This window comes from Vipera ursinii (assembly GCF_947247035.1).
Source record: "Vipera ursinii genome assembly, chromosome: 17".
Lineage (NCBI taxonomy): Eukaryota > Metazoa > Chordata > Lepidosauria > Squamata > Viperidae > Vipera > Vipera ursinii.
This window is the reverse complement of record NC_139530.1, coordinates 45,544-57,659: the sequence shown is the minus strand read 5'-3', so window position 1 is coordinate 57,659 and position 12,116 is coordinate 45,544. Positions and strand designations below refer to the sequence as shown.

At 44.8% G+C, this 12,116-nt stretch overlaps 1 protein-coding gene across 1 annotated transcript in view; it reads left to right on the top strand.

Annotated features, from left to right (window-relative positions):
- Nucleotides 1-12,116, top strand: part of LOC310648084 (calmodulin-binding transcription activator 2-like) — a 135,900-nt gene that overhangs the window by 79,990 nt on the left and 43,794 nt on the right. The window contains exon 3 of the mRNA XM_083375766.1: nt 2,524-2,659. Coding sequence (XP_083231892.1) covers nt 2,540-2,659 — 120 coding nt within the window. The 5' untranslated portion in view covers nt 2,524-2,539. The remainder of the gene's footprint in view (nt 1-2,523; nt 2,660-12,116) is intronic.

Genomic DNA, 12,116 nt, shown 5'->3' with positions numbered 1-12,116 from the left:
GAAGCAACAGGTGGAAACTAATCAACATGAGCCGCCGCTTGGGGAAGTAGATTCGAAATCTACCATCTCCTTCTCACTAGCTGGGGGTCGCGGCCGCACGATCCCCGTCAGATCCCCGACAGGCGTCAGACTTTCCGAATGAGCGCGCTGCCTGGCGATGATACGCGATGCAGCTGACAGCCAGGGTGATAAATTGAAGATGGGCGATAGGCATCTTAAATTTCATGCGCGCCCAGCACGGGGAAAACTGCATCCGCTCGGAAATGGCTCTTTCTCTCTTTCCCCCAGGCCTCAGACGAGGCAGCCGGAGAGACAAGGGAGCCGTTTTCAAATGCCACCGAGCCATAAAAGAGAAGGAATTCAACCTTATCGTGTTGAGGATGTCCTTAAAAGAGGCAGCGCTGTCTCAACGGGGCATGCGCCATTATTCGATAAGGGATAAATCAGGAAGCCCTTACGCACCGGGGTCACGGAGAGATTTCGGAGGCTGGGGAGAACGAAACCTGGCTGGTTTTATTTGGGGACGGTTTGGACAGATTCAGGAGCTTGATTTGGGAGATAGCAGAACAACAGAGCTGGAAGGGACCTCGGAGGTCATCTAGTCCAACCCCCTGCTCAAGCAGGAGACCCTGTTCCATCCCAGACAAGTGGCTGTCCAGTTTCTCCTTAAAAGCATCCAGTGATGGAGCATCCACAACTTAGGAAGGAAGGAAGGAAGGAAGGAATCAAGGAACAAAGGACGGAGGGAGGGAAGGAAGGAAGGAAGGAAATGGATGTTCTATTGAGATGGGCACCTATAAAAAATCAAGAAAAAAAGAAAGGAAAAGAAGAGGGAGGAAGGAAAGAAAGAAAGAAAGAAAGAAAGAAAGAAAGAAAGAAAGAAAGAAAGAAAGAAAGAAAGAAAGAAAGAAATGGCTTGTCCTGGTGAGATGGGCACAGCTGTACAAATTGAATGAAAATAATAAAGTGGCCGGAGCAGAGCTGTCAGTCCAAGGGTCTGAGGAGGCGGGGCTAAATCTACCACCACTCCTGAATCTGTCAGAGCTCAGTGCTCCGCCCACCCCATCACTCTCCGGATAGCGATTGGTGGAGGCTTTCTCTCCTGCAGGCAAGTCCACCAATTGCTGCAGCGTAATTTGCAGGGGGCTCATCCTCCTCAAGGAAGCTGCCATGTTGGAAGCGTGTCAGCTGAGGAATGTTGGGAACTGATGTCTTTACATGCCAGCTGGGGAATTCTGGGAGTGGAAATCCAGACCTGATAAACCTTTCCTCTGGGGGGAAAAACACATTCATATTCTGCCAAACAGCATCAAGCAAAAGAAAAACACCCCAACCCCCCTAACCCCAAAGATAAAAGGACCTCAAATCCACATTTCAGAGATGAGGGCCACGTTTTGGACCCGCCACAGAAACACACCCCACCTCACATTTCCTCTGTGCAAAACAGCCTCATTTGCAAAAGAGCCCCCATTATAAACTGAAGATGCAAAATTGTGTGCCGAGTGGCTGTAAAAGTTTGCAATGTAATATTTGGGCCACGGCTGTCTTCTTTTAGCAAAATTGGAACTCAAGGATGAGGAAAAAAAAGATAAAATGGGATGGGGGGGAAGGGAAACTTGGCTTCTCTCCCCCAAATCTTCCTTGTTTCTCTTCCCACATCTTGCAAAGATTTACGGGTTCAAAAGCTGCCAACTCCGGCTTTTCCTTCACAAGTTGTTTATGGCTGCAACCGCTGCTAATGTTGTTGTATTTCTTTCGGTTCTTGGTGCTCCACGGCCAAATTACTGTGACTAATGTACTTCTATAAATTTTTTGTAACCATCTTCATGGCTGCTGTAGGAGGATGAAGTATCAGCGCTTCAGAGCTGAATTTAGGGGAGACCGGGAAAAGGCTGGGCACCCCATTCCCTTCTCCTTTACTCTCTCGCGAAATATCGCACAAATATTGCCACATTTTCTTTTATATCAATTTCCCGGTAAAAGCAAAGCCATCAGGGGCTGGACAAGGAGGGGGCAAATATCAGCCTGTATCAAATGAATAGTGACAGCTGCATATTGGACAAATGGCTGTGCCGGACCTTCCCTTGTCCCACGGTGCCAAAAAGTCCTTTTTCGAGAGGAAAAAAATGTCGAGCCACATTTAGGAGCCCATGAAGTTGGGGTGGAACGTAGGTTTTTGCAGGATGGGCCTCCGAAACCAGGAGATAAAACCTTTGCAGTGTCCATTGTCCTATCAGCCCTTTTCAACCAAGGGAAATATCTCTGATCTCCTGCAGACTGGCGGGTCAACTCCATGACGTATTTGGGGGTTCTCTTATCATTTGGGGTCAGTGGCTGGGGTGATAGTCTTTGGGGCTAAGAAGAAACTAGACAGCCATTTGTCTAAAAAGGTCTCGGCCTGGGGTCTCCTGCTTGAATAGGGGTTGGACTAGAAGACCTCCAAGGTCCCTTCCAACTCTGTTATTCTGTTATCCTACATTACAGCCCCCCCCTAATAATCTTGTCCTGGTCTTTGTCTTGCAGGCCCCAAAATGGTTCTATGATCCTCTACAACAGGAAGAAGGTGAAATACCGCAAAGATGGATATTGCTGGAAGAAACGGAAAGACGGCAAGACCACCAGGGAAGACCACATGAAGCTGAAGGTTCAAGGCGTGGAGGTAGGTGGCTTTGCTGAAAATATCTCCAGAACTTTTCACGCTTCTCTTCGAAGGCCAGTCAGGATAGCTCTGATCCTGTGGCACAGGGAAGGTCTTCTCCTTGGTTCTTCTGACCGTCTTCTCCAGGTTACCTCTGATCCTTTGAGGAGGAGATTCTTCTCTACGTGAATTCCCTTGGTCTCTCCGACTGTCTTCTTCTGATGTTGCTTTCTTTCCCGGTGGGAAGGGAAGACATTCATATCCGTGTGGGATCGAGAGATATATTTTATTTATTTGTTTATGTCGTCGGCCAGGCTAACAGTCATCAACGAATGGAAATTGGTCTTCATTGTCCATCATCTCTTGGCCTGTGTTTTCTCAGTTCTGCTTTCGGGGGATTTTTCCCCCCTCACCTGTTGTGCAACACGCCTTTCCTGGCAAATCATTTTAAAATTGTTTCCTTAGCAGCAGGTAGGGGGGAAAAAAACCCACAGTGATTGAGGGTCTTTTTTTTAACCCCCCCCCCCTTCCTATTGTCATTGCAAATTATATGTCCTAAGAGGCAGGCCGGGAAAGTCACAAACAAGCCAATATTTTCGGTGCTTTGGGATTTAAGTAACACAGTTACGTCTGAGGAATACCAAGAGTGCTTAAAAACAAAACGAATCCGGCCTGCGAGATGCCTGTGTGTAGTAAAATTTTATTTTATTTTTGCTGCATAGGGTTCCTCCTTAACGGGAGGAGACGCCGTCTCCCTGTTTTGATCGATCTTGTCCCCCTCTTTGTTTTCTGCTGCACTGATTCAGTTTTGACATTAAAAGACAAGAAAAGGAAAGCCACGTTTTTTTTAAAAAAAGGAAGCGCAAAACATCCGTCCATGTATGTCTGCAGGTGTTTTGTTTTCGTTTTCCTTTAAGCGATGTGTTACGTTGATAATGTGTGTCAAACCCAGGGAAGGTAGAAAAATCCTTGGCTGGTGAAGGAACTAGAACGGCAGCCGTTCTTGAGGTTGGTGTTAATATTTCAAGTCTTGAATAGGGGGATATATAGGCAAATAATGGGGACTAAATAAAATGAATCCACGAAGTCAGACCTGCTTACCAAAAAAAAAAAATCCTTCCATTAAAAAAAAGCTACTTTCTCATCCTCATGAAGCGACTGAAGTTCAGTCACCAAAAGGATCAGTTTTAGAATTTTTGCCTTTCCGCAAATATCTACTCCTTATTTGGAGAAATTAAAAAGATTTCCACAGATTTGGAAATCCATATTTGAACGGAATACATGTAGTCCTTGAGTTACAACTGATCATTGGGTGACCGTTCAGAGTTACAACAGCAATGAAAAAAGCGAGGTAGAACCGTTTTTTTTTACACTTGCGACCGTTGCAGCATCCAGGTGATCAAAATTCAGATGCTTGGCAACTGACTCGTATTTATGACGGTCGCAGTGTCCCGGGGTCAGGCGATCTCCTTTTGTGACCTTATGACCAGCAAAGTCCACAAGGAAGCTGGATTCGCTTTAGTGACTGTTGACTAACTTAACAACAACAGCAATTTGCTGAACAAGTCTGGCAAGGTCATAAAATGGAGCAAAACTCGCTTAGCAACTGTCTGGCTTAGCAACATGAATCTTGGGCTGAGTTTTAGTCCTAAATTGAGGACTCGCTGCATCTTCTGGTAAAACAGAGCAAAGGTTTAGGATCAGCATCTGTGGCATGAAATACGCGCACTCAGCAGTTTAGACCAGTTGTGGCTTTCTTAAGTGCAGAGAAGAGGATGGGGTTTTTTTCCCCCCCAGTCAGAAATTTTTTCTGCCTTCTCAAGCAATTTAGCCATTAACCTGGTTACACACATGGTGCGGCATAATGGGCTGTGTGCTTTTGAATGTGGGGTTGAGGGGGGATCCGCGATGTGCAATTGAGCTAAGGAATAGCGCGTGCAACGGCACAAGGATCCCCACACATGCCATGTCTAGTGCACGATTGGGAAGACGGGGTGCAACTGCCCCTCTTAGAGGTTGCCTTGGGTGTGTGTGTGTGTGTGTGTGTGTGTGTGTGTGTGTGTGTGTCTTATTTCTTGATCCACAAGAAATAACGAAGTGCGAATTACGCTCCAGTTGTGCCAAAGAAGATTTGTCGAAGCTGAGTTGGTGGTGGTGATGCCACCTGGGCACCGACCGGCGGGAGGTGTCCGTGCATCAGAGATCAGGGTGGTTAAAAAAAAAACAACAACCCACAATTTTGATACGGTTGCATCTTCTGACTTGTGAGGGCTTGGAGAACATCTCTTGACCTTTGAAGATGCACCTGGCAGAAAAACAGGGGTGACATGTTTTTTTGGGGGGGGAGTAGCTTCCTTAGTCCTATCAGACTCCCGTTTTCAGAAACTGTATTCCTGTATTGGGGTGGACTCGAAAGGCTTACAGTTCCTGGATTTTGTGAAATAAATAAATTTTCTTAAAAAAAATTAGGCTGGCTCAGTGGTGAGAATTTGCTCGGCCCGTTTCTCTCTCTTGATGGAAGTCATTCAAGACCTCTCCCAATCCATCATTCCCCTCCCTTGAACTTTTAATTAGGAAGCATTCCCTGGGTGATGTGTTCATAATCAATTTGCTATAATTAAAAAAATCTACTAATAAATAGAGGTAAAGCCGAATGCTGGTTTCTTCCTGGGCTGAATTTACAGCTGGTTGGTTTAGTTAATGGGTCTGCTTTTTTTTTTTGCCAGGTGCGTAAAAATTCTATAAATATCCAGGAATTATGTATTTGGATGGCAGAGTGGGCTCCTCTTGTTGTTCAGGGTAGGGGGGGATACATAAGAAATATCCATCTTTTCTTTAAGAAGACAAGAAAAACCTTTTCGGAGCCAGTAAGGGGAGCATCCATGTTCCAAGAGAGTCTATCTCATCTCAAAATATCCATTATCTTCTCGGAGGAACCGGTCCCCTCCCGCAGGGAGCAGGATCCGTGGTTCTGAATTGTAAAAATCGTAAAAAACAGGCTTTCGTCTCTCAGAGATGGCTCTCTTTGTTTATGGCCCGAAAAACAGATGGAGCTACTTGACAGTTTGTAGGAGAGACAGTAAATCCACCGAGAAGAGCAGAAGTTGACTTTTCCTGCAAATGGATTGTGAGCCAGTTCCAAGCAAGCTCAAAAGAAGACAGAGACGGGGCAGGGATCCTGAAACCAGGGAATTCTCACTTTTTAAAAAGAAAAAGGAAGTAAGTTTAGGGCTGGTAAAAAGCCAGAGCTCCGTTCAAGAAGGGCAGAGTTGGGAGGGACCTTGGGGGGTCATCTAGTCCAACCCCTGCTCGAGCAGGAGGCCCTTCTGAGCATCCAGTCTCTTCTTGAACACCTCAAGTAATGCAGCACCTACAATTTCTGGAGGCAAAGCCATTCCCTTGATGAATTGGCGGTGGGATCTTAGAATAAGAGAATAACAGAGTTGGCAGGGACCTTGGAGGTCATCTAGTTCAGCCCTCTGCTCAGGTTGGAGCCCCAGAGCTGAGTCAGTGAATCTCGGGGTGGGGTTTTGAAGGACTGAAATTTGATAGATAAAACGGGGCCAAAACTCACTGAAGTGCCTTGCTTAGCCACAAAAAGTTTGGGCTCCCTTGGGGTCGTAAGTATGAGGACTGCCTGCAAGGCATTGCAGAAGCAATGGAGACAAACTGACTGAACAACTATTTTGCTTAGCCACAGAAGTTTTGTGTCGTAAGTCGAGGACCACCTGTATATACCAAAATCAACAAAATTGATTTATTGCTTCTAGGGCAGAATAAAAACAGGAGGAATTGCATTACAAAATGTCATTGTTTCTGCAGCAATAAACAGCAAAACACGAGGGGTTTCCCCCCCCCCCTACTTCCCTCCCACCGCTAAGTCCCATGGCTTTTGGGGAGGCATTTTGCTGCAGTAACAATTTTGCAACCATGCAACCCTTCGCTTCTAAACATTTTTGTCTTCTGCGTGTCACTGAAGGATCAGGCAGCGGAGAGGAAGCATCTGCTGGGGAGGGGGAAAAAATTAAGCCTCCCCCAAAAGTGTTTGCTTTGCATAATATGTCAGGAAGAGGGTTTAATTTATTTTGCTTATTTATCTCCTTGCATTTTTAATTCCTTTTAATGCCCATTAGGTTTAAGCGTGGTGTGTGTGTGTGTGTGTGTGTGTGTGTGTGAGTGAGTGTCAAGATACTCAGAGCCCTTTTCAAATATGTCCAGAAAAAGATGATTAAAAAGTTGGTGACGTCTGATAGTTCACTTAACAACGATGTGACTAACTTAACAACTGCAATGTTTCACTTAATAACTATGGCAAGAAAGGTTGCAAAATGGGGCAAATTTCACTTAACAAATGTTTCACTTAACTGTGGTTACATGTTGAGGACTAGCTGCGTTACCCTTCTCTTTTTTTAAGGATTTTTTTTAAAGCTGTCAAATGACGGGATAATTACCCGCACCCATTTGTAAATAATTTCCCAACGCAGAGCTCTCTATACGTTTTATTGCTAATTCTGGTCTCGTAAATTTAAAGAGTTTCTCCGGCAAATCTTTCTTTAAAGTTGTGAATTCGATATTAAATAGGTTTCTTTTCTCCTTTGTAAGCATCCAGACATGGATGGGTGGCTCATCTGGGTCCCCAATTTCTCAGCAGCATTTTAAGGAAATTATTAATGGGACAAGAATAAGGCAGTGTGTGAAGAAGGGGGGGGACCAGGCAGGTGTTTTTAACTTTCTGATGCATCTCGAATAAATAAGTTGCTTTTTTCATACTTAACAAATGTTTCAGCCCGTATAAATGATACAACTCCATTATCTTTCCTTAGGGAAGCAAAACTTTGGGATGCTAAAAATACTGATACGCTGTCCATAATTTAGGTTATTACTGACTGACTGACTGACTGACTGTCTGTCTCTCTCAGTGTATATTTCTCTCTCTCTCTCCATCTCTCTACCTCCACCTGTCTGTCTGTCTCTATCTGTCTTTTGTTCTCTCTCTCTCTCCATCTCTGCATCTCTGTCAGAGTCTATCTCTGTCTGTCTGTCTCTGTCATCTGTCTAACCATCATTTATATCTCTCCATCTGTCTATCAATCTGTCTATCTGTCTATTTCTTTATCCATTTATCTCTCTCTATCTCTGCCTCTATATCTATCTATCTATCTATCTATCTATCTATCTATCTATCTATCTATCTATCTATCTATCATCTATCTATCTATCTATCTATCTATCTATCTATCTATCTATCTATCTATCTATCTCTTTCTCCATCCTTCCATCTCTGTCATCTCTCTATCTTTCTATTTCTCTATCTCTCCATTTATCTCTGCCTCTGTCTGTCTGCCTGCCTATCTCTATCCCTATTTATCATTTATCTCTCTGTCTTCTCTCTCTCTCTCTCTCTCTCTTCTATCTAATCTGCCTTTCACTTGCTTTATCAATCTTTCTCTTTCTCCCTTTCTCCCTCTCTCTTTCTCTTTCTCTCTCTCTCCACCTACCTACTGGTATCTATTTGTCTCAGGGAAAAAGTTTTCCGCATAGCAGTTGCCACTGAACTGTTTCCTGGAGAAAAAAACCCCCACATTTAATGATGTACAGATGATGTACAGATGCAGCTCGCTCCCCTTTCTTTATTTTTTGCAGGCCTGATATGCTTGCTGCAAACCCATTAACACTTCATTTTTTTGCTGCAAAGTTTCCCTTTGTGCCGATGTAACCTTTGCATCTTTTAGGGTTGTTAATAATTGGGGAGGGGCGGTTTAAGGGGGAACCAGGCTTTTTTTGATCATTACTATTTCAGTAGAACGATATTTATATGATACAAGAACGCATTCTTTGCATTCTTTCATCTAAATAATGTAGAGATGGTGTTTCTTAAAGTCTGGCCCTGGAACCCCCCGGGGTCCCCCAATTCCTCAAAATTATTTGCCAGCCTGCGTCGAAGAATAATACAATATTAAAATCCCATCAAACAATTGTGAGAAGTAGCGACGGCAGCAAATGCATCCATTTTAAATTTTAATACAGTAAATATTGATCAATATAACCCATACGAAGGAAAGCTTTTGGGGGTCCTCGGTAATTTTTAAAAGTGGAGAAAGGGGTCCTGAGAGAAAAAGAAACTTTAAGAAACCCTCTTTCTGCGGGGAATAAAGAAGAGTGGACCGGTAAGCATTCTATCAATATTGAGTACAATTTTTGGATACTATTGTGACATTAAAATTGTGGCTTCTTTCCAATGTTATACAGATAATCCTTGGCTTACAACCGTTGCTTTAGTCACCATTTGGAGTTTAAAAAGTGACTTATGACCTTTTTTCACACTTACCACCGTCACAGCATCCCCCCCAGGGTCACGTGATGAAAATACGGACCCTTGGCAACGGACTCGTATTTATGACGGTCGCAGTGATCCTGGGGTCACGTGATTCCCCCTTTTGCCTGCTTGACTGTGTTTTTCTACTCTGGTCTACTTTGAAGGGCTGACAGATCGCAAGTGTGTGTGTGTGTGTGTGTGTGTGTTCCTCACGGCCTAATTCAGCCCTCCCCCTTCCATGGGGGGACCCCTCACTTCCCAAGCCAGACCAACGGGGCCTCCCCCATTTGCATCCAGTGGGGCGATAAACAAACACTGAATTATTAATGGTGGTGGAGATTAATTAGGAATTGTAATGGTAAGGAAGGGTAGGGTGATGGATTTGCAAAGCTGAAATTATTTTCCCTAAAGGGAGCAGGGGAAATACATTTTGGAGCCAGGGTGCTTTAGGGAAGGCACCCCTATTGTGGAGCCCAGCAAGACACACACCCCCAAAGAGGCAGACCCCCCACTTCCAAATTAAAACCCATCGCCAGCTGTCCCTCTTTGCAACCAGTGTGACCTTGACTTCTCTCTCTTTTTTCCTCCATCTCCTTGCGTGTCCTACCTGCCTGGTTTGCATTTATATCCAGATGAACTGGTCTAGCAGATACGCATATTAATTATACATGCCTGGCTAATTCTTTGCAGGTGCTGTTCTGGCCCATGCTGCGTATGTTCAGAGGCTGCTTCTTTCAACAGACCCAAATGGACCTCGGTGTCACTGAATTAAGAGGCTATTGTCCAGCAAACGCTGGCCAAAAATCCATCGTTCCACATCCTAGTGGTGTCATAATAGCCCAGTCCTTAGATAGATAGAAATCTTCAAGACAGACAGACAGACAGACAGACAGGCAGGCAGGCAGGCAGGCAGACTCACTCCAAGAAAGAGCACAAGGAGATGGATGACAGACAGACAGAGAGACAGGCATGCTTGGCCCAAACAAACAAACAAAAAATGATGAAAAGTGGATTGAGGCGTTCCTCTGACCCCAAGTGCTACAGATACATGAATTGAGTAAGTTTTTTTCCGGCTGCAGAAAATGTCCAAGCGCTTTTCAGGCCTGAGGGGAAAAGCTTAAATCCAAAGATTCTTAGTTGGTTGAGCTCTCCCTTGCCCAAGAAACGCCACGTTTGTATCTGCTCGGGTTCCTCTCCACCAGCAATGATAATGGGCTGAACTTTGCAAGGCTGCGTTGCCACAAATCAGTCAGATCGCTCAAAGCCAAAAAAGGAGCAGAATAACAGAGCTGGAAGGGCCTCGGAGGTCTTCTAGTCCAACCCCCTGCTCCAGCAGGAGACCCAGCTAGACCATTTCAGACAGATCGAGGTTCAGTTTATCACACAGAAGCCTCGTTACGCAAAGGCTTAATTCCCTAGAGAAATCTCAAATACTCCGAACAATATAAGGACAGAGAAGAGGGGTGAATAATCTGGAATACAATCACCACGAGTGCACCTTGGGAAGATCTGAAGGACCAGGTTGAGGACAGATCACCGCGGAGCAGATCTGTCTGTGTGGTTGCTAGGAGCTGTCTCGTCTTGATGGCACATAATCAATTAATCAATCCCTTCTTAAGGGGCAGAGAAAGAACGCCGAGATAACCTTGGTGGAAACGGGCAGCAGCTCTTAATGAAAAATAAAAGACATCGAGAGGCGTGAGAAAGAAGCTGAAATAATCCCACCTTGATTCCGTGGCTACGGGGATCAGCAGAATTAAAGTCTGTCGAAGCAGCAGGCTGTCGGGATTTTAATTCTGTACCTTAATGAAGAAACGTTCTTGAGAGTTTTTACAGTGTCTGCTTCCTCACCTGGCCTATCTCAAAGGGCTGACATCAGACAGATGTTTGGCCACATGTTCTTTCTAGTGGCACCTCAATACTTTCTGAAATGGTCCTTTCACCCTGTTGGGAGCTTCGTGGTTATGAGTCTCAACCATGGAGGAACCCACCAAGCTTATGAGTCTCAACCATGGAGGAACCCTCCAAGCTTATGAGTCTCAACCATGGATGAACCCACCAAGCTTATGAGTCTCAACCATGGAGGAACTCAAGAAGCTTATGAGTCTCAACCATGGAGGAACCCACCAAGCTTATGAGTCTCAACCATGGAGGAACTCAAGAAGCTTATGAGTCTCAACCATGGAGGAACTCAAGAAGCTTATGAGTCTCAACCATGGAGGAACCCAGTGGAGATCTGAGTAATTTACAAGCCAGCAGGAACTATCTCATGGTGACCAGTGCCTTGCAAAGATGGGACATGGGACATGTAATACTGTTGGAAGGACATTCGAGGTCTTCTAGCCCTCTTCAAGCAGATGACCTTATACCCTTCCAGACAAATGACTGTCCAGTCTCTTCTTGAAAACCTCCAGTGATGGAGCACCCACAACCTCTGGAGGCAAGATGTTCCTCTGATTGCTTGTTCTCACTGTCAGGAAATTTTTCCTTAGTTCCAGGTTGCTTCTCTCCTTGACTAGTTTCCATCTGTTGTTTTTTGTCCTGCCTTCGGGTGCTTTGGAGAAGAGCTTGACTGCCTCTTCTTTGGGGCAGCCCTTCAAATATTGGAATGCTGTTATCATGTCACCCCTAGTCCTCTTCTTTAGACTAGACATGCCCAGTTCCCTCAGTCATCATATGGTTTAGCCTCCAGACCCCTAATTATCTTGGTCTATGATCCTTTCTTGTTTGTTGATGTTTGTTGATGATGTGTATCCCAGGGAGTTATCGCCCCAGTTGTTTCTCTCACTTAGTCTTGGTTGAGCGGAGGAGTGAAGAGGAATAAAACCGTTTCTTAGCCAGTTCCTGAACGCTTTTGCCGTGGAAATGTTAAAAAAAGAAGCAGTTTGAGGTCAAGTGGACTAAGGGGAAAGTGATCTGGTCATCTTAGTTGAGAGGAGAGTTGATGGAGCTCAAGACGGCGTTGAAGACAAGCCAAACTTTGCCCAACTTAGAGGGAATCCAGGATAATTGTAGGTCCAGCACATTTACCTAATTTATAGCTCAGAGTATGTTAAAGTCTCCTTTAACACGTTTTTTTTTCCTTCTGGGTGTCAAAGCATCTCCTTGAGGTTGGGGACAAGAAGCCACCCCATCTGACTTCTCAATTCTCAATTCTCTAGT